Here is a 23346-nt window from a genome sequence, read left to right as displayed (position 1 = left end):
ACAAATCTCCACTGGGGCCTCCTGTATCTCTACCCAGGCTTGTGTGTGGTGGATATAAGAGATTTCTATAGATGTCAAAGAGCTTGATAGTGTTGGGCAGCAATTCCTTTCCAGCCACTTAGCCAGGCCCTGATGAAATCTGGACATCCTAAAATCTTACCTGGACCACTGCAATAAACTTCAAGTTAATAGGGTGACCGTAGAACGTATTTATTTATTTTTTAAACATATTTTTATCGATTTTATTTTAGTTTTTAATCCTCACCCAAGGATATTTTTCCATTGATTTTTTTTAGAGAGAATGGAAGAGAGAAGGAAAGACAGAGAGAAATATTGATGTGAGAGAAACACATCGATTGGTTGCTTCCTGCACGCACCCTAAACAAGACTCAAGCAGGGGAGGAACCCTTGACTGGAATCGATCCCAGGACCCTTCAGTCCACAAGCCAAAGTTCTATCCACTGAGCCAAATCGGCTAGGGCATCATAGAATTTATAATCCAAACTAGGACACATGCTAGAAAAAATGAGCATTAATTTGAATTGTTCCAGGAAAACTACTATCTGGCTCTTGAACTCCAGACCAATATTCCCAAATCCTAATCACCCCGCGATCAGGTACCAGACAACTCAGGACAGCCCTTAGACCCTGGAACCTGCCAAAATTATTCATACTACCCAACCCTAAGCCTGCTTACCCTGCCATCTGGTTCCAATTCTCAGAAACACAACAAAGGCTCTTGCCTATATATTCTTCACACACCCGCAGCCTACCAATTGACCGTGGTGCTGTCCTCTGTTGCCCTGTGTGACATGGTGTGATGGTTACCTTTGTCTGTCACCTTAGCTGGGCCACGATGCCCAGAGATGTGGTCAAACATTCTTCTGGACAGAACCCTAACTAATCCATGGCATGTTCCAGCCTCTTGGGAACTCAAGTGACAACCCGTCTCTTCAAAGGCAATCATCTCCTGATCTATGGATCTCAATATACCAGAATCACAATAAAACCTACATTTTCAAACAGCCAAACAAAAAATATACCTGCTCTCATTTGGGAAGAGGACTAATAAGAGGCTTAAGCAGGAAAGAAGCATGCTGAAAGGCACTTCACAGAGTTGATGTTAACATCATTATGTGGAATCTGCTAACACTGAGATGGACGTCCCTTCCTCTTTTTTCCCCTTCCTGCTTTTTTACACGCTGCTCCCTGGTTCGATATGCTAGCTTCCTACTCATCTTTCAAAGCCCATTCCAAACACCACCGTTTTCTGAAGCACTCTCCAATCTCCTCATTCAGAATGTCTATTTCCTCCCTCTATGTTCCCATTGTGCTTTATTTATACTGCTATGGTTGTTCTCATCACAATGCATCATGGTTAATTGCTAATGTTTCTGTCTCTCTTGCTAAATTGCAATCTTTCCTAGAACAAGGATTTGGTCTTATTTATGTTGGTAGCCTCGGCACCTAGCATAGTGGTTGTCATTATTAATAAAAGCCAAATTGAGCTATTTTAAACTTTAGAGCCAGGATATAAGTATGTTGATGATTGCAATAGCCTGGTTAAGAGTTAGGTAGCAAGCATCTGAACTGAAGACGTAGCAGTGAGGATGAAAAAGAATTACCAGATGCATGAGCCATTGTTCAGGTGTAGAGGTGTGCTGTCTGAGATGCAGCCACTTGCCATATTTGGCTGCTGGGCTCCTGAAAGGTGGCTTATTCAAATGAGAAGTGCTGTACGTATAAAATACTTATTGCATTTAAAAACATGGTATTTAAAAAATGTACAGATCAGTTCTTGCCAGAGGGAGCTCTTTGCCCTCTCACAAATCATATAAAATTGTAAAAGACTTTTTTTTTAACTGATAAAGATGATTAAATACGTTCTTATCTGAAAGCCTGAATTTTCACATTTACAAACACTATTGATGGGACCATCCACCTCTTCAGTAGTCTGCTGTATAGTGTAGGTGAACCAGCAATCCTGAGTGGGAACACAAGAATCTTCGGATGGGTGAGAGAAGCCTCCAAGGAAATTCTAACTAGTCTCATAGATTCTGTAAAAGCAAATCCTAGAACAAAGCAAGAGGACACAGAAGCAGTGTGCTGTGCTGTGACATCTACCACACCTCATCATTTGGCTCCATGCATCATCCTCTAGGGACACAGATCACAGAATCCAGGGACCATGTTCTACACATTCATAGAGGAACAAATGATGGGCCACCAGCAAGCCGTGTTTCTTTGCCTTCTACCTCTTTCTTTCCTTTTAAGAGCATTTAAAGGATGCTTTGGTCCCAGTCAGCGTGGTTCACTGGTTGAATGTTGACCTATGAAATCAGGAGATCATAGTTTGATTCCTGGTCAGGGCACATGCCCAGGTTGCGGGCTTGATCCCCACTGTAGGGTGTGGAAAAGGCAGCCAATCAATGACCCTTTCTGATCATTGATGTTTCTATCTCTGTCTCCCTTTTCCTTCCTCTCTGAAATCAATGCAAATATATTTTAAAAAAATAAAGGATGTTTTGGGGTGGTACTCAAAAAATAAAAGAGTGAATTTAATGTGTAAATTAATCATGAGAGTCACCTCTCCTTTAAAAATCAGTTCTAGATCAAAATAAAATAAATCCAAGTACTAAAAGTACATGAGTCACCCCATTGTGCCAATTTTATTCTATACCCCAGGACCCAGGAGCTGATAAAAAAAATTCCAGGAGATACCTAGAAAGCTATCAAAGCCATGTGGGAAGAGGAGTACATATTTAATTATAATAAAAAAAGTTGTCAAGATCTAAGCCATGCTGATGGCTAGATTAAGAGGTGAAAAAGAAGAAAAGACACAAAGGAGGAAGACAAGAGATAAAAGCAGATGGCAAAGCAGCATTAAAATAGAATGCCATGGAAGGCAAGAGAGGGAAGTTTCAAAGAAGAATCAATAAAAGCATATAATACTACTATCTAAAAAAAATATGGTAAGTAGGAAATAAAAACTAGGATGATAGAAGTAAGTCTAACTACATTACCATATAAAATAAATGTAATTGGACTAAACTCACTTATTAAGGGAACAGAGATTCTCAGCTTGAGATAAACACAGAGCACCCATATGTTGCAAAAATACATGTAAAACCTAAAGTTTAAATGTACAGAAAGTAAAAGAAATATACTATATTAAATACTAATCGGAAAAAAATAAGAAAAAGAGCTATTAGCCAAAATAGGGTTTAAGGCCAAAAGTAGTAAGTAATAAAGAAAATCTTTTTTAATGACAAAAAAAATCACATCACCAGTAAAATAGAGTAATCCTAATTCTGAGAGCACATAACAAGATGTTCTGAACATTTACAAAACATAACGACATTTACAAAACAAAACGAGGAGAAAGCGACAATCTAAATTATTGAGACTGATCATTAGAATTCAGAAACCGTGAGACCACACAGATTTTTTTTAATGCTAAAAATATAAAAAATATGGATGACAATTTATATTTCTTGTTTATTGGACATTTATAGAATGCTGATCCCAACATTTAGAGAAGCACGTTCTTTACAGAAACTGAACATATATTAGCCTACAAAGCAAGTCTCCACAAATAGCAAAGAATCAAACTCATACAGAACAAGAATAAGAAGCTTTTTAAAAGTAACATTCAGTGAACACAAAAGGAGCACTTAGAATTCAAATAAGGCAGTGGAAGAAAAAACTCAGCAGTATGTGCAGAAGATTAAATTGAAGAAATCTCCCAGCAAGTAGAACAGAAAGACAAAGACATAGAAAATGAGACAGAAAAGCTAAGAATATTAGAGCATCAGTTTAGTAGTTCCAACATTCCTAAAATAGGGATTTTGAAAAGAGAGGACAGAAGGTGTTGTTGGGTTTTTTTTTTCAAGTTTTCTTATTTGTTTGTTTATTTGTTTTTATTTTTTAATACCAGGGCAAACTGAAGCCCTGTGATTCAAGAGAAAGACATGCTAAGGTCCATCAAAGCGAGGATGCCTGTGGACACCATACTGCTGCATTTCCGACCTCAGGGCAGAATGCCCAAGGGAAGCTGCCCCAGTTGCCACTCTCACCCCTGTGCCTGTTTACAGAAGCTCATTCACCTGACCACGTGCCTGTTGATGTCCACTGGCTGGCTCACAGGAGGACCTCTTTAGATGCCCGGTCTCTGGTGAGCCCCATTTTCTTAGGACACACTCATGACCTGGCTTCTCTGACTTCTCCAGAAGAAGCTCTTAAAACTATTTTAAAAATTTACACCAATCCCAGACTGTGACTCAAAAACTCTATCCAGCCTGTTTTCTCCAGGAAATATCATTTTGTTACAATGCTAGGTTTGAACTTATTTCTGAAGGTTACTGAATGTAAGTGATAGAACTCCAAAGAAAAGCAGGGACGCAGTTAACACAGATGTCAGTATGGGAGTTGCTCTGGGAAGCAACAGGGGATGTGATAGCTCAGGGGTTCAGAATATGACAGTAACATTCTACTTTGTTAAGAAGTCATGGTGTGAATATGAGTGTTTGTTTGATTATTGTTGTTTAACTTGTACATATAAATTTTATATATTCTTATGGTTTGTGAGACATTTAAACTTTTTTAAAGGATGAACAGGTAGAGTTTATCTCAGTAATATCATTTAATATCAAAAAATCAAATGCTGCCACTAAATGAGGATGATAAGGAAGCCACTATATTTGCTAAGTGGGAGCCACATCCTTAGAGACAGTATGTTTGTTGGCCTGGAGGACCAGGCAATGGATTCAAAATAAGTTAGTAGATGTGGTAAATTCTATTATTGCTCCAATATCTACTCCCAATCTATGTGAGAGGATGATACTTCCCACTCTATTAATGTCAAGTTTGGTACTACAGCACAAGTGCAAGTGACATGTGTCAGTTCTGAGTGGAATCTTCAAGGAATTCCATGGTTCTGCTGTCCATGAGGGCTACATACCCCAGACAGGGACAACTCCTCGAGTCTAGGTCCCAGAATGGCAGGTGACCAACAACAGATAATAATGAGAATAAGAAATAAACCTTTGTTGTTAGAAGCTGAGTTGCCTGGGGTTGTTTGTTAGACTCAGCTATACTACTCTTCAGAGAACTTTCAGTAGGAAAGGAGAAAACAGAAGGTTTGGTTACTTTATATAAGGCCTAGGGATGTTGAGTGACAGATATGAATATTAAAAAGAGAACAAAAAATACAAATTAGGAAGGAGAATGACAGACGATGTTAGGTGCCATGGGCAATGGAAAAGGATACCTTTAAGGGGACAGGGTGGAGCCTGAGCCTCAGCGATGAGGTTACAATGCCATGTCAGAGACTGGACCAAAGGAAGAGAATTGGTGGGAAATAGAAGTGAAAGGAGGAAATCTGAGCAAGCATGAGGAACATAGTCCCAAGTTTTGGAGAAAGATATTGCTGAGTATAGGTGCTAAGAGTAAGATAGACAAAGAATAAATAAAGCTCTTAAAAATGAGGTTGGTTATAGTAGCATTTTTCACAGAACTAAAACAAATACTTTTAAAATTTGTGTGGAAATACAAAAGATCCAAAACGACAAAAGCAATTTTGAGAAAGAACAAAGCTGGAGGTGTCATGATTCCTGGCTTCAAACTATACCTCAAAACTATAGTAATCAACACAGTATGGTATTAACATAAAAACAGAAACGCAGATCAATGGAACACAATAGAGAGCCCAGAAACAAATCTGCACGAATATAAAGAATTAATTTGTAACAAAGGAGCTAAGAATATATAATGGGCAAAGGACAATCGCTTCAGTAAATGGTGCTGGGAAAACTGGATGTCCACATGCAAAAGATACTAGACTACTGTCTCACATCATATACAAAATTAATTTAAGATGGATTAAGGACTTCATGTAAATCCTGAAATCATAAAATTCCTAGGAAAAAACACATAGGTGGTAAGGTACGTGATAAGCTCCTTGTCTTAATAACTTTTTTAGATATGACTCCAAAGGCAAGAAAAGCAAAAGCAAAAATAAACAAATGGGGTTATATCAAATTAAAAAGCTTTTGTACAGCAAGGGAAACCATCAACAAAACTAAAGGGAACCTATTGAATGGGAGGAGATATTTGCAAATCATTTATCTGATAAAAGGTTAATATCTGAAATATATAGTTCACACAACCCATCAACATAAAAACAAATGACCCAATTATAAAATGGGCAGGCTATTTAAACAGACATTTTCCCAAGAAGACTATAAACAGTCAAGAAGACTACAATAGGCACAAGAGAAGATATTCAACATCACTAATTATCAGGGAAATACAAATCAAAACCACATTGAAACATCAACTCACATCTGTTAAACATCAAATAACAAGTGTTGGAAACAATGTGAAAAGAAGAAAATCTTCATACACTCTTGGTGAGAATGTAAACTGTTGTGGCCACTATAAAAAAACTGTATGGAGATTCCTCAAAAACTTAAGATTGGAACTATCATATGACCCAGCTAATCAACTTCTGGATATTTATCTGAAGAATAGAAAAACACTAGTTCAAAAGGAGATATGCACCTCCAAGGTCATTGCAGCATGATTTACAATAGTTAAGACAACAATCTAAGTGCCCACCAATGGATGAATGATTAAAGAAGATGTGATACATACACACACACACTCACACACACACACACACACACACACACACTGGAATAGTACTCAGCCATAAAAAAGAAGGAAAATTGCCATTTGCAACAACATGAATAGACCTTGAAAAAAATTAGATAAAGATAAATATAGTATTATTTCATTTATATGTGGACTCTAAAAAGAACTGAATAAATAAAACAAAAACAAATTTATAGATACAGAAAACAGATTGGTGGTTACTAAAAGATATGAATCTTGGGGAGAAGGTGAAATGGTTGAAGGGGATCAACTGTATGGTGATGGATGGTAACTAAACTTATAGTAGTGAACACTATGCAATGTATACAAATATCAAATTATAATGTACTCCTGAAATATAATATATATGATGTTGTATACCAATTTTACCACCATAATAATTTAAAAAACAAGAGTGAGGTTGGTTTTAAAGAGATAGCATGTAGTCTATGTGCATGTTGGTACTATATTCCCTGATTCTCATTCAGTGAAATGTTGACCCAGCTACCTGCAAATCACAAAAGTTACATATAATTACAATTAGTTGTATATATACACAATAAAAATTAAGAGATATTTTGCCTTCATACTAGCCTGTACATATATAAAGTCTAACTGGTCTTAGGACTATTCATCAGTATTTTGAGGAAATGAGTACAACAAAGTACAATATTTTTGAAGAACATTGAAATAAACTCTTTTCTAAATGTTATAAAATAATTTGCCAACAATCACTAAAAGTGATTACTAAAAGCTTACTAAAAGTTATTTTATATAGTATTTTTTTATGTTTAAGTTTCAGAATTTTCGCAAATTAAATGTTAAGATATTTCTGATGTGTGATTGAATGAGCAAATTAAAAGAAATAAGTAATAAATTAAATTTCCAAAATAATAAATAATTTGGAAATGGGTATAGTACAAACTAAATTTGATCTCAAGATTCACTGGATTTTTTTTTATCAATTGTGCAATTAGTTTCTGAACTTCACTTCTCAAATATTTGATTGCAGATTCAGTCAAGCTTACAATTACATTGATAAAAGTATTATATTTCTTTATTCAAGGCATTTAGCCTTTGATTTTCTTATATTCTTTTATTGCAAATCTAGAAATTTAACAATGCAATGTACTCTCTGTTAAATTAATAAACAAAAACTTGATTCCATAATCACCCTGGTGAAGGCTGGTTCTAAGCCATTTGGAGCAGTGGTTGACCGAAATCTTCTCCTTCTCCATGTTTCAGATCTATTTTCCCTTGTGATTTTTCCATTCGGGGAAGGAGGTGGAGGAGGAACAGGCATCATGTAACTGTTAATGTTCAGAGGTTGATACTGTTTCATTCCCTGTGAATTGTCCATGGAGTTCCTGAGCTTCATCATTGCCTTCTTGCCCTGTAATCACATTCCATGACATAAGAACCAGTGAAAGAGAATTAAGTGGTGATTCAGTATCACCCAAAATTAGAGACAAGACTGTATGATTGACATTTCAATGCAACACAACTGATATAAATAGGCAAATTCAAAACAATCCATTCTGTTTGAAGCATCCATAGCAAATTAAATTTTTATGAATTTCTAACATTATTTAAGTGTATTTTTAAACCAAATATACAATGATGGCATCTTTAGAGTACTTTGGGGATTTTTCCTCAACAATCCATTAAATCTAAGTATAATTAAACAATTTGGAATCAAGAAATTTAAAGTGTTTACTTGGAAACATGGTTGAAGAGTCTACTTAACAATGGGGTCTTAGCACTTTCTTCATATTCATTTCACCCATTCAGGTGTTATAGTCCTTGACAATACAATTTCAAGGTACCAAGTACAGAGGCTAACCCAACGGCTTTATTCAGCTTATTTCCCCCTAGAAACTCAACTCGTAAGAATAAATGCTACCAAAGACAACTACACAAGTACACTGATGGAAATGTAAGGATACATACTCACACGCAAGTACCCATTATGTATAACAAACTTAGTTGAACATCAAGTCCATCAATAGGAGAATGTTCAACTAAATTTTTCTTTGTTCTTAGAGTCGCAGCAGGCTTCAAAAAGAATTGTGTGAATCTCTTCATAAAAAAGATCTATGTGGTGTAATCATACATTTCTTTTAAATAATTTACATATAGATTTTGATAAAATTAGGGATATCTAGAAGAATTGAACATAAGGTTTTCATGGAGATTTGGAGATTTGGGGAGGATATCATTTTGTATTTTATATATGTATCTTTATATTATTTGAAAATTTGATCAACATGTATTACCTCAACAATTATAAAGCACCAAAGTTATAATCAATAATTATGTCACTTTGTTCAGGTATATTTGAGTCTTTAGATTTTCTAAAATTGATTATTTTTGTGTCTATGAAGTAGTTTTCCAAACTTTCAGTCACCTTTAATCATTTTTATCTACTTTATACTAATTTATTTGGTATGGTTTTAAAATCATTTTCAGTCAATTTATTCTTAATTTTGAGATGCTTAAATAGTGAAAAGTTATTTTTAAGAAAGGAAAATCATTCTCCAAACATCTCTCATTACAAATTAATAAAATCAGGTCAAATAAAGATATATGCCATACATATTTTGATGGAAGACAACGTTTATGTGAACAGAGAGGGATTTAAATAGAATTAACCAAGAAGTTTAGAATTGTTAGAATGGTTCATACTGCAGGTTGTATATTCTCATTTTACTTTTTCTAGATTTTTCCTTTTTCTGTGATGGTGTGCATTGATATTGTAATAACAGTTATAAATGAAATAAGTGAAAATAATAACAATAAAATGTATGAATAGAAAACTCTCAGAGGTTGAAGAATTTTTAATTTCTAACTAGTTATCAGTCAGCTACATGCCTTATTTGGAAATGGTCTGATAATTTTTAAAAAATTATCATGCTGTTTCTTACCTCACATATTTAGCCCAAAACATCTTGAACATCTTTTTATGACAGTATGAAAATTCTACCTTCTTATTTTAAACATACTTTAATATGTTATAACATTTTAAAACAATACCCTATTATATTTGTAGGTATTTGATAATTGTTCACTATTATATTACTAAATATTATTGAATTTATTCCTTTTCACATATGTGTTTATTCCTGGGGAAAATGCCTATGTTAAAATGCTTGAGTATGTTCATTTAAAATGCTGACAGATATTTTCATATTGCTTTCACAAGAGTTGTACCAATTTCTATTTTTTATCAATAGTCCATGAGAAACTCTCATTCTAAGGATAATCATTTTCAATCAAGTCCTTATTTTTACTCAATTGGATTTCAACCAGCTTGTTTTTTACCAAATTGCTTTTGCCTAAATCAAAAACCCTTACTCCTGACATTTAGAAAGATCAACCTGCTTATGTCTGTCGCACCTTTGAACAGTTCCCATATGCATACCACATCCTTCTGTAATCTTTAAGAAAGGAATACAAGTTTAGTATTGTATTAAAATCACTACATACTCATCAATCATGCAGACTGCTATTCTTTAGGAATTTCTTGTCTGATTTTATATTAAATCATTTTTATCACCAATGCCACTGAAAAAAATTAGATGTATTTTCTTTTGCCTATGTACATTATAATATAAACTCTAGTAAGTTAGAGACTTTTGCCTGCCTTGATAATTGATATACCACTAATGCTTAGAGCAGTAAGTAGCCAATAAATATTTATTGAATGAAAAGCGTAAGTTTAGCTAGTTTAAATTAATATGGGATTGATCTCAATCTTGTCAGCCATGTAAGTTACCATTAAATGCCTGTCCCTCAATCACTCACATCCCCCAACTTAAAAACAGGAAAATAAAAGTCCTTATGCAAATTTAATTAATAAATCCATACAGTGGTTAAGAGCAGGTATGGAAAACCAGCTGAAAGAAAAACAAATTCCTCTCTAGCCAACAGAACTTGAATATTACCTGATTGATATTATTCACATATCTTACAGGAAAATGTGCCTATCAAAGTAGTATAGTAAAATAATACTTAAAGGAGCATAGAAAAGAATATAATCACCTTGGAAAACATGGAAAGTGCGCATCCAAGTACTATCTAGGGTAGAGGATGTATCACCCATTGGACTTTGAATATTTCTAGTCCTATTGGCAAAGTTATTCTTGGAGCATACAGGGGTTTTAGCCAAAGACCTTTGAGTTTTCTGGAACCTTTGGCATCCCGTTCCTAAAATGAGCTAGGAGCATCATGCCGTCTTAGCCTAATGCAGTAACATTCCATTTCACATCTGCTCATTCTGACACCATGCTCACCAGGCAACCGTCTCATTGTGACACGGCTTCCCATGTAGGTCTGCCTACAGGGGGAGGCACGCTGCTTCTACAAACTGTGATTATTTGCTATCTTGTGGATTAATGGTCCCCGATTATGATTTTGCTCCTCATTCCAGTTTACTATAGGGAGAAAAATTAGGTCGTGGTGAGTTATTTCAGTTAGCCAAGATATCTCTCAGGGCCTGACCATTCCTGAACACTAGCTGAAACAGGAAATGTCTGGGTCTCTAAGTAGAGACCAGATTCTAGAAAGCGTCAACCTAATTGACTTATGACCCAATAAATTCCTGCCTAGCTCTACGAAGTCTTCCCTGGAAAATGTGCCACCACTTTTGGCTTAATTTCCCCTGCCGTTTTCTGATAAACTACTATTATAATGAAGCTTGTAAAAGTGCTACGTAAGCTGAAAACCATAGTAAATGGATTAAAATATTAGTTATCATTTTTAAAATTATATTTATACTCTTACTGTGAAACAATCATTTATACGAAATAATTCCTTAGTGTCAAGATTGTCTTTGTCAGTGTTAGATAAAAATACCTTAATTTCATGTATTTTATGTTTCCTAAAAGAGGAATGAAACTAAATTCACCCATTTGAACATAATGACTATTGTATTATGACACAGGTTCTTAAGCTGCCAATGTTTCTCCTTTGTGCTAGAAATACAAATAATACCCTTCCCCCCCCCAAAAAAAATACCCTCCCTAATTACTGAATGTCTTAGTTATATCTCCCTGTTTAAGGAACTCATATTTTATGGTTACTATGCCTCCTTCTGTGCTCTCTTAAAATAACTGAAATTACCTGAGTCATACATAACCTTGAAAGGGAAGCAGAGTCACTGTGTGTGATTAATTCAGCATTTAAAAAAAGATGGACATTGTTTTCCTTCTATACCCAATGTTCTCCAAAGTCAAACTTGAAGCAATTTCATACACTGGTGGTAAAATAAGTCAGCATGCAAATGCAAACCTATTCTTGGAAAGTTTTATTTTCTAGGTCTCATGCATTTAAAATGTAGAAGCAGTCAACACTGGGTTTATGCTCATAGAAGTCATATCTGGCTATAAAAAATTCCTCTTTGTTTCTCATACAACCCTTCAAACTAATGAGAGATCACTTTACATTGTTACATCTATTCCTTACTCTTTTTGCTCACTAACATGGAAATTATAGGCCTTCCCATTTGAGTAAGATAATTAAATAGAACATCATAATAAGTGCTTAATAAGTGCACAATACAAATGTCATTGAGTAGATTAATTAAATCTAGCATCTTAACTACTGTGATAATCTAATATTCTAATCAAGAATAAAAAGATATTCCTTGATGGAATAACATTTACCCCAATGGGAAATGGAGCTTCATTTTCCAGCGGTGAGGTTTTGGATCTGGACCCTGGAGTTACCTTTGGAACAGTTCCTGCTGCAGGATGACTGGGAAGAGGCTGTAATCGAATTGGAGGCTGCATCATTCCTGGGGCAGTGTGTGGCCGAGGGGCTGTCTAGACGATTAGGAAAAAAAAAATCCATTTAAATTAGTACCTTGACATGTTTCCAGAACCAATTAATAACCCAACAAATTGACTAGAGTAATTAATGGTGCCTTTTTACGGAACAGATTAAACTTTAATTATGTCCTTCCATTATACATACCCTTATGACCTGAAGTATTTATTAAAACATATGGCGTGGAAGTTCTCCACATAACTAAATGCCACAATTACAGAGGATTCTAGACAAAGGAGACGTTCTCTGTCAGGTTCCTGTATTTTACTCATACTGTAAACTCGCTGACAATACCTAATTTATGCTGTGCATAGATTAGCTTTGCTCAATTAAATGTTAAGTTGAATAATGTTCCTCTTTTGGAGATCTAAAGGAATATGATTGGAATGGACTCATTTCTATTTAAATGTTTGCAACATGAATTCTACTGTGAGTCCTCTAAGTCTTAAGATTAGTGCTGAAGTACAAGCAATATGATTCAAAACAGAGGAAAGGTAAATGCGTAACTGTAATGCATGACTATTTCCTTGAAATATTAGGAAAACAAAAGTGAAAAATAGTAACTGGCAACTTTGGAAAACATTGTGAAAAAACTGAGATTTTTTTGTAGGCTGGGAGTTTTCCATTTGCCCTTCTTCTATGCCTTCTCTCTCCTGCTCCAGCCTCTGGGAGTCTTTTTGTATGGACTATATACCAACTGACCTCAGGTTCCAGTTAGATTTGGCCAATCAAAGGAACTGGCAAAAGATAGGAGGAAATGAGATGGGTGATGTACTTCTTCTGGACCCTTCCCCACAAGGTTGCGATGCACCAGCTAGGGCCCTCCACCAAGTCCACAGCTCTATCAGGAAGTCCTCTCCCAACTCACAAGTAGGAGAGGTTCTCTGTCCAAACCCTCCCTTCCCCCATGGGCCAAGGTGGTGCGCTTTCCCACTGGGTGGACCCCAGCTGGCTAAACATCCCTAGTTGTTTTTCTTTACCCTGTCTGCTTCTTTGTAAATAGTTTCTTTATTAAACCCTTCCATTACCCTATTTTCCTGCTGAGACCCTGACTGATACACTTTCTAATCAAGAATATACTGTGGAGAGAACCAAACATGCCAGTATGGAACATGAGTGCTGTCTTTTGTGGCACTGACAGAACATTATGAGTTTAGTATAAAGAGCAGCAATGTTTCAAAAGTGAGGAAAAAACAAGGCTTTTGGCCTAGTTGTTCTAATATAATAAAATAAGAAAAAGAACCTGTTAAGAATAATACATGCATATTTGGACCAGCGGGTGTGAGGATAGTATGCAAATGACTCATAAGGAGGTTTAATACCTTGATTCTAAAGAATGGTGAACAAAATATTCAACTATATAAAAGTGTAAATACATTTAAAAAAATGATAGGGCAGCTTCTACCACCAAAAGTTGGTCTCCATGCCATCCTGACAAGCATGTCATATGTGATAAATACCTGATTTTATTAAGTCAATATTTTTTGAATTCCAATTATAGGCACTATGAAGAGATTAAAAAGTAATTTTTAACATCTACAAGTGACACAAGACAATTAGTGCCAAATGACCCACACAAATACTACCAAAGGGACAATACAACAAGCATACCTGGGAACTCACAGCAGTTAGAACTAAAGTTATCTGGAATAAGCCAATGAGATGGAAAAATTAAAGTTTCCAGACGCAGTTATATTTTATTCAAATGGATGAGCAACAGAAGAAAATGGAGGAGAAAAGCAAAGGACTGGTAAATTTGAACATCTGAGTAAGAAGAGAGCCAGTTGTAAGCCAGACATGGGAAGGGGACAAAGATAATAGTCCCCAATATCTGTTTTCCTTTCTTCACAAGTAATAGAATTTTAATCAGGAAGCACAGCTACTACAAATAAAGAGTACATTTTCTAGCATCTCATGTAATTCTGTATAGATATCTGCTCAGTTTTGAGTGATAAGATGTGAGCAGAAGTGATACATGAAACTTCCAGATCACGCACTTAGAGAGGCTGTTGCTGACTTGATAGAGTAGAGATGGCGCACCAGCCGAGATCCATGCATGTGCATTGTCTACACACAAGCCTATATCCTGACCGAGACAGAAAACCCAGTGAACTGACAAGAACAGCATTTGATTTCACGAAACAGAACATAAGCCTATTTGAGTCCAAAAGTAGAAGGTCATAACACCCACACACAAAAAAATCAAGCTAAAGGTTTCTGAACAAGGGAATCAGATTACCCAAAAGAATTCCTTTGAACTCGGTGAAACAAATATGCCTTAAGACTCGTGTCATATAATCCAACTGAACACAAAAACATTGAAAATCAAATGTAGGAATTCAAAAAAGCAGGTTCCTATAAACTAGGACATGATCAATGGGCTGTTGTGCTCTAAATTTTACTTCTCCACATTTGCATACAGATATCATTCAGTTAGATGAGTGTGGCAGTCAAATGTTTAACTGATTACATTTATCTCTAAAAACAAATCTGCACCATTCAACCAACAGCTGTGAGCTACAAACTGTTGTAGTTCACATCAAAAGCCACGTTAAATTGGCTATATTTTAAATTGTTCATAATATATTTTCTTGGAATAAACATGGCACTGTAGCTTAACATTTTCAAATCTGCACCGGAATGTGAATCGAAATTGAGTACCTGGTGATTATTCAGCTTAGCTGAGCATTTCTAATTCTTAGTGGAAGATCTCTGGGGGTGCATTTTCCAAGCCTGTGCAGAATGAGTTGAATGACTTTCCAGAGTTTTAATGGGAGCAATACGGCTAGAAGCTTATATGTTATTTTGAAAGTTGAGGTGCAATTAGTGACCAAATGCAATAACTACTCACTGGATGCTTTCCTTATTCGCTCAAGAAAGTGAAAAGAGAAAAATCGATGGCAGTATCCCCAAAGGATTTTTTTTTTCTTCGTCTCAATGGCACGTGGAGGTCAGGAGTCGGATTTAAAGGATATGTATCCAGGTTGGGAAAACAAAGAGGAGGACTTGAATTTCTGTCGGATGGAAACTACAATGCCAAGATTACAATGGTATCCCTTACAGTGCAGACTCGCCACAGGGGGTGACCAAGTGAAGAATGGTGGCTTACCAGAGAGAAAGGCTTCTGAAGTGCTGGTGTCAGTGTTTCCTGTAATTTTTAAATTACTTTCTCATTCCTGCCACATTAAGATCTCCTGGATGTATCATAAACTACTTATTGAGGGTATTCAGCTGGAAAATTGAAAAGAAAGCCTTTCAAGGGTTTTTCCACTCGGAAACAGGTGGGAAGATAGAAAACAGCACTTGATAGTTTCTTTTGTTTCACCCAGTTTAAGCTTTTGAGAGTCTAGTGAGTTTGCCACCTAATAGAAGAATTATTTGTGTACATATGCATTTAAATGAAGCTTGGAAATATGGCAGCAACAAAGGGAAGACGGTTGCTTTTCATAACTTGAGCTGTTCACCTGGAAATGTCAAAACATATTTACCTTCTGAAAAATGTCAAAGCTTAACACTATATGTGATGAACGATGAACATGCTTTAGCAATCTGTGAAAGCATTGCAATTTCTCCATAAACATTGTGCAATCCAAAAAAAATGTTCATGCTAACAAGGAAATATATTAGGCTACACAAAGCAAGAATAAAGACATAATCAAGCAATTCATTTACAGCTTAACCCATCAACCTCCAGCAAATATTTTGCAAATCTTTTCCTGTATCTATACTTTTTCAAGCTACCTTACCTTCCTTCAAGCAAACACCACCTCTACTGTATAAATGAATCAAACTAGAAGAAAGGTCAGTGTGTAATTTCTTTAAATAGAATTACTACACATTTAATTATTTTTATCTTAGAGTATGGGCACTTACTTTTGATAAATAAAGTACAAATATAAGTATCTGGCCCCAAATGCTATAAAGTACCATTGAATTTGTGTGCATAAGTAAGCGCTACAACTAAGGTGAGAGTAGAGGGAACAGCAAGAACAAAATGCAGAGGTCAGAAAATATAGCACAAATATGGAACAACTAGTGGTTCAATTTTGCTGCATTGCAGGGCGCTAAAGGGTAATTGTGGGGATAGCTAAATTGAGGTCAGACGGTTCAGGGTCTTAAATGTCAAGTGCAAGGGCCTGTGGTTTTCTATAGGTGACACAAAGCAAGTGAAGGTATTTGGGCATGTAAATAACGTAAGTAATCTCTTCCTAAAGCAAATTGACCTAGCAATAACAGGCAAAATGAATTCGACAGGGGTGATGTTGATTCGAGGTGGGGCATTCAGTAGAGACAGAGTTGAATAGATAGAAAACTATGCTTTCATTCAGCAGAAGTCTCAGGCTTATACAGACATCTACCCAGAGAGCATTCTTTCTGAGAGGAGTAAGAAATTATAAATGGATTCGGGATGATATATGACAGAGAGTTTAATATAACTCACCACTGTTATTGGACTGGAATGTCCTTCATCAACCAGAACACTATGGCCACGGTTAGTCTTTGGGCCGACTGGGGGGTGGGGAGACAGCACGGGCATGTTTTTTTCTATAGACCATCTTGTGGGCTCTCCCTAAAATAAGAAAGTAATTTAACAAATTGATGCATAGTTAGAAAATTAGGTTAGGTTAGTGCCTACCAGATAAAAAAATACTGTATGACTAGAGAAGTCCATGGTCATTACTTTCAAAATGTTCCTTCTGAGATCTATCAGGATAGGCAGAAAAAGTTTCCACAGCTGTACTGGGGAGGTGGGTGTGTAGTGATAGTCAGGAAACTGAGTCTGCTTTATTCAAAGAAATAGCTACAAGAGCAGTGTATCCTCAGTTTTAGCAAAAGCATTCATTAATCTGCAGATCACTACAAAATGCTCCTCACTACTCTGATCAGTAGTAGAGAATACCAGAAAGTATTACTTTTCTACCTTAACAATTTATTAAATAGACAGGCGAGCATGGCTCAGCAATTGGGCATCAACTTATGAACTACGGGCTCATGGTTTGATTCCCAGTCAGGGTACAATGTCTGGATTGTGGGCTCGATCCCCAGTGTGGGGCATACAGGAGGCAGCCAATCAATGATTCTCTCTCATCATTGATGTTTCTACTTCTCTCTCCCTCCTTGTTCCTCTCTGAAATCAATAAAAATATATTTTTTTAAATTACTAAGTAATGCCCAAAGAAAAGGTTGTTTCCACGTTACATAAAAGAAGCCAAAACATACTAGTAGGTCTTTCACTAAGTGCAGCTATAAAGTGAAAATTGTTACAAGTGCAAATCAGACAAGGAGGAACTGGAGTGTCTATTACAAATCTTCCAAAGCTGTAACCTGCCCATCTGTCTAGTTAGTGTGCCCGGCACACTGGGTGAGAGTGGATCTCACACCTCTTCAGGCAGTACTAGTCCCTCTTTATTTCCAGTAGCCATTTTTTTCCAACAACAGTTCACAGTGAATTATAGAATCTATAACTCAGTCCTTGATGTAGGACAATATTGGCAAAGTTGAATTAACCACAAATCTCTACACACTGACTCTTCTGATCTTGAAAAACTGGCCCATCTTCTGTTATTTAACAACAATTTTGTAACAAGATTATCTTTTGACCATGATAAAATAGAAAGATTTGAGTCTATCAGGCAAGAGGGAAACATTACTATTTTATATGGCAAGTCATTCTACAGAAGCTTTACAAATATTCATCAGTTTGTGAAATGTCTTAGGCCTCACATTTGTAATACGACACGGAAAATGAAGAACAACATGTAAGTTTGAATGGCTCAAGAAATTGAGTAAAATTGCCAACCTACATTGAAACCTTTCAAACATGCCTAATTGAATCTCTGGCCTCTTAATTCAAATTTATATATTTCCTAAGCTTACTTCAAAGAAGAATATCAAATATAAGAATAGAAAACAAACAGGAAATTTTGAAATACCTTGTACAAAATGTCTAAATCTTATGCTCTTGTTTGCCAAGGCAGATTTTTCCTACCACGTATTCTCAAGGCTCACATTTGCATGAAAATGTACCATTGGATAATTCTTAGAATGCTCTGTTTTCCATCACATCAGAAACATCACCGTTTATTTTTACCTTCTTAAGACAAAAAACAAAACAAAAATCCTTAGGCCTCTATCACATATCAGCCAAGAAAATACAAAAACTAAATTCCAGGTCTGAAAAGAATGTTTTCAAGTTTTTCTTTGAAAGTTATCAAGTTTTCTTCATGCTTTATAAAACATTTTGCACGGGCAGCTCCTATTCTGTCATGCTCTTTTGTAATAATGGTGGCCAAGATTTAGGCTTGGAGAAACCATCATTTAACCTCAGCTATGAGTTATCCCAAAGTGCCCCAAGAAACTTGAGAAATAGCATCATTGGCTTCCAAAATCATAAAATAATATTATGAGATGAAAGAGAGTTATGTGGCTTCTTACCTTAAATCTCTGAATTCGCTCCTTTCTAGCTAAGGTTTCCAGTTTCTTTTTAATTTCAAGCTGATGGTAACGCTAAGCATACAGGAAAAATGGAGGAGAGATTCCTATCAATTACAGCAACAATTTTTTAAAAGCAAAATAAGCCTACCAGCTAACCGAGTCTCAATTACCCCTCCTGTCATTGAGATGGAGAAGGATCACCTGCTTTAGTGTGCAAGTGGGGATATATATTGGTACAACCCTTTAGAAAGCCAATACCATATATCTCAGAAAGCCAATACCATATATCTCAGATATGTAAACGTGTCCCTTCCTTTTACCAATAAATTTCACTTCTAAAACTTAGGAGGAAATCTGAATTTTTTTTTTTGATATGAATAAGATACTATCTAAATGGCCCAAAGATACTATCTAAAAAGTTTTTGTTGCCTGGCCAGCATGGCTCAGTGGTTGAGCGCCGACCTATGAACCAGGAATTTGAGGTTCAATTTCCCGTCAGGGCACATGCCTAGATTACAGGCTCGATCCCCATTGTGGGGTGTTCAGGAGGCAACCGATCAATGATTCTTTCACATTATTGATGCTTCTATTTCCCTCTCTCTCACCCTCTTCCTTCCTCTCATATATAAAATAAAAGGGCTTTTTTGTTAGTAGTATTGTTCTCTTCAAAGCAAAAATTCAGAAGCACTATTAACCTTGAAGAGAATGGTTAAGTTTTTGGCACATCCATATAATGGAATAGAATATAATCATTACAATAAAGTTATATTTTGTTTCAAAAAATGGAAAATACATGTAATACACAAAGAAAGGGGATACAGAATTGCACAGAAATTCAATTGAATTTATCAAGTTCATGTTATGTGCCTGACCCCATGATGGGGGCGCATTTTGTGTACGTCATCTCTTCTTGCTCTAATTGCTAAGCAGTCTTATTTTACAAAAGAAGACACTGAGGCGGAGGATCATGAATTTTTCCTCAAATCACACAGTGGTTGAATTTTTGGTTGTGGTTGGGTTTTTGTTTTGTTATTTTGTTTTTTATTTTTCACAAAACCATGGTCTTCTCAAAAAATAGCATGCTTTTATTAATGTATAAATATGAATAGAGACTAAAAGAAAAGGTGACTATGTAAACAGCAGTTATCTCTGAGAGGAGGCATCAACGTGGTTATTGTCCATTTTCAGACTTTCTTATGCTTTCCAATTTTTCTATATTAGTCATGTAATCTGCGTATAATTGGGGTTGAAATTATTCAGACACATCTGAGAGCATTATAAAGTGTCTTTCCTCTGTTCCTGAGCCCCTCCAGCTGCCCTGAGACTCTGCAGACGCAGTCATTTCCTACCTCAGCATCACACCTCCCTTTTCTGTCTCCCCCTTTCCTGTTCTCTCTCCCACTTCTCACCAAACTTGATTAGATTCTACATCAACCACTTTCCATCTTCCATTTATTCCCAACTCATCAAAGTCTCCCACTCTTACCACCACCCCTGGACCTGCTTTCACCAAGGCCACCACTGTCTGTCCTCTGGGTCAAAACCTAATGTCTTGTGTCCCGGTACCCATCTTACATAACCATTCTGCCACGTGTGAGACTCTCCTGGCTCTCAGGCGTGTTTTCTCACCACTGGAAGGTTCTTTTCCAGCCTATGTTGTTGTTGTTCTTGATCTCCTGCAATGCACACCCCCGCCAAGCTAGAAACCTCAGAATTTCTCCGGGCTCCTTCCTCACCCCTCCTCACTCAGCCAGTGCCAGCCTTCCTCCCTCTTCCCTGTCTCTGCAGACAGCTGCATCTCCCCAGTGTTTCAGCTACTGCTGTTAGCTCACACCCTTTGGCAACAGCTTCCTAATTGACCTCCCACCTCCAATCTTTTCCAGCTCATTAATCCATCTCCCACATTTTCAGCAACATCATCTTTCTAAAACAGCTCTGCTCATTTGTTTCAGTCTCCTGCTAAAAAATGTTTCATCGCCTCATCACCTGTACTCCAAACCTAGTTTGGAATTGAAGGCTCTCCAGAAACTGGGCCCCAGCTTACTGGAGAGCGTCTCTTCCTGCCACTTGTTCAACCAACCCACTGTGCTGTCTGTCTGGCCTCAGTGAGCTTTCCTTCCCATCCGCAATGTCCTTTCATATCTCTGTAACCTCACTCTCTGAAATGCCTTTTTCCTGGTTTCATGTGAGGTCTTGTTGTTTTCAAGGTCCAGTTCCAATGGCAGGACCTCTGTGCAGCTTCCTCTGACTCTCACAGAGGGAAGCCACCAATCCCTACTTTTCTGAGCTCAGTCTGTCCATTCATTTCTTCTAGCATTTGATCACTTTCTACAGTGTTGGGTTTTTTTTAATTATATCGTGCAGCTATACATCACAGAGCCTCATAATGATACATAGGTGAGCCTGATACATATTCATGTTTGTTGCATGAATGAATATTAATGGCACTAATTAGCAACAGCATCAGCCTAAACTAAATGTGGCAATTTAGACAGAAATAGTCTATTTGTTAATTTATATATTATATTTTGTAATTATATATTATATATTACATTGTTACCATTTATTTAAGATATTTATTCCAAACTTTAAGAATACACAAAGTAGCTTAAATACTATCATACTTACCAGTTATAATGTGCCAGTTATATGAAAGTTTGAAAAACCTCCAAGATCAAGGCTAATGTAGAACTTCGTGCCTACTGCTTAAGTTTGAAACTAGGTATAGATTGATTTTACACAGTACTATTTTTTTAAGCATTAGTTATAGAATTGTATCTAATACTTTCATAAGCTAGTGGATTTAGGGGTCATAAAGAGTGATTATATGTAATTCATGCACATGATATAAGCACAAAATGAGTTCCTAAATTAACAGATCACATACATCTTAACTAAATACAACACTTGCTCAATATAATGGGAGCATAATTTTCAGTGGCACTAAACTTAGTCGTGGTTTACTGATGATTCTACAGTTGTTCATGAATGTTTACTGCACCCACAGGTCAATGGTTTTATGAGCCAAGTTTTCTGATTTATTGCTCTATGTTCAAGCCAAGAAGTGACATGCTTTTTCACAGAGATTAAAATGGTACTGATGCTTGAAACTACAAATTTCATGGTGCAAGGCTAAAATAATTTATCAAGTTAGCTAGATATCCTACTAAAAATGCCATGTCAGATTAAAAAGAAATGTTGTTGATTATAAGTCCATGCTGACCAATGTGGCCTAAAGTAGGAGGGACAGCAGATGTTTCAAAGCCTATTCCTTGAAATTTAGCATACGGCTGAGCTTCGGAGCCTTAAAAGAATAACAAATCTGAAATAATTCATGGCAGTGGAATTACTGATATTTAAACAGATGTCACTTTTTTTTAGCACATGGAAATTGAGGTACAGATGGTGAGGGTGGTTTTGTTTTAGAGTGGCCATTATGGATTAGAAATCTACATTTGTTAAATTAAATATCACAAAGTATATAATGGTGTCCATATTTTCTCACACTGAAATGGAGAAAAGCTTACTTTAGTCTGTTGGCTCCTTGCTACCTAGAGAGATAGAGAGCATTTCTCAGGTCCCCTTATTCCATTCGTTTTTAATGAAATACAAGAAGAATGTCTCTGCCTCGGGATACAGAAGTATTATTAATTGTCACATTAGAAAGTAACAGTTATAAAGAAAAGAGTAAATTCTTGTACCTCCATATCAAGGACCTTATGGAAAATAGCCTGGGCTAAGCACTCCCGGATATATTTTTGGTGATCCCTCTTCATGATATTTAGTTTGTATTCTTTTTCAGAAAGTATTCTTCCATTTCTTGTGATCTGTCATGAATAAATAAGACACACATAGAAATACAAAGCAGAAAATGTACTGTTAGTCACCAAACAGGGAGCGTTAGAGAGGCAATGTTTCCTAAGCCTAAAGGAGTATACTACTGTGGTTGATAAACTTTCACTTTTAATAAATATTTCATAAGGCAAAAAAAGGAGAAAGGCAGTCCTATATATCCACCACCATGAAAACACACACAGATGGTGCACTTGTTGTTTAAAGCAAGGTTTTCATTAGAGTAGCAATTTTCCCTTGATGGAACCCAGGTGTTCTTTTCATTTCTTTTTTTGCAAGCACTGGGGAGGAAGTGTCGGGTACTACCATGATACAATGAATAGGAGCAGTGATCACAGGACTGATGATCTCATAGGAAATTTACTTTGAAAGGCAAAACAGGTAAGCTACAGAGGCTCTCATCACTTTGTTTTTAAAATAATTGGCTTCATTACTTTGTCTTCACTCTGCTTTTTTTCTTCCACTCTCCAGCCCAGAATGTAATAGAATTTGTTGTGATTTCGATTTTTTTAGATTATGTAGTGCTGCAGATATAAAGTTATTCCAGATTGGTGTCTATAGGCAGCATTGCAAGTCCCA

The 23346-nt window shown here is 36.3% G+C and overlaps 1 protein-coding gene across 1 annotated transcript in view; it reads right to left on the bottom strand.

Annotated features, from left to right (window-relative positions):
• The window catches only part of ERICH3 (glutamate rich 3), a 100996-nt gene that overhangs the window by 51320 nt on the left and 26330 nt on the right, over positions 1–23346 (bottom strand). The window contains exons 3-7 of the mRNA XM_006775910.2: positions 22617–22742; positions 18916–18987; positions 16922–17050; positions 12318–12476; positions 7829–8047 (exon numbers count right to left, since the gene is read on the bottom strand). Of these exons, the coding sequence (XP_006775973.1) occupies positions 7829–8047; positions 12318–12476; positions 16922–17050; positions 18916–18987; positions 22617–22742 (705 nt within the window). The remainder of the gene's footprint in view (positions 1–7828; positions 8048–12317; positions 12477–16921; positions 17051–18915; positions 18988–22616; positions 22743–23346) is intronic.

This window comes from Myotis davidii, unplaced genomic scaffold (genome assembly GCF_000327345.1).
Source record: "Myotis davidii unplaced genomic scaffold, ASM32734v1 scaffold128, whole genome shotgun sequence".
In the NCBI taxonomy this organism is placed as follows: Eukaryota; Metazoa; Chordata; class Mammalia; order Chiroptera; family Vespertilionidae; genus Myotis; species Myotis davidii.
Note: the sequence above shows the minus strand (reverse complement) of the source record. Positions and strands in the feature narration are given on the sequence as shown.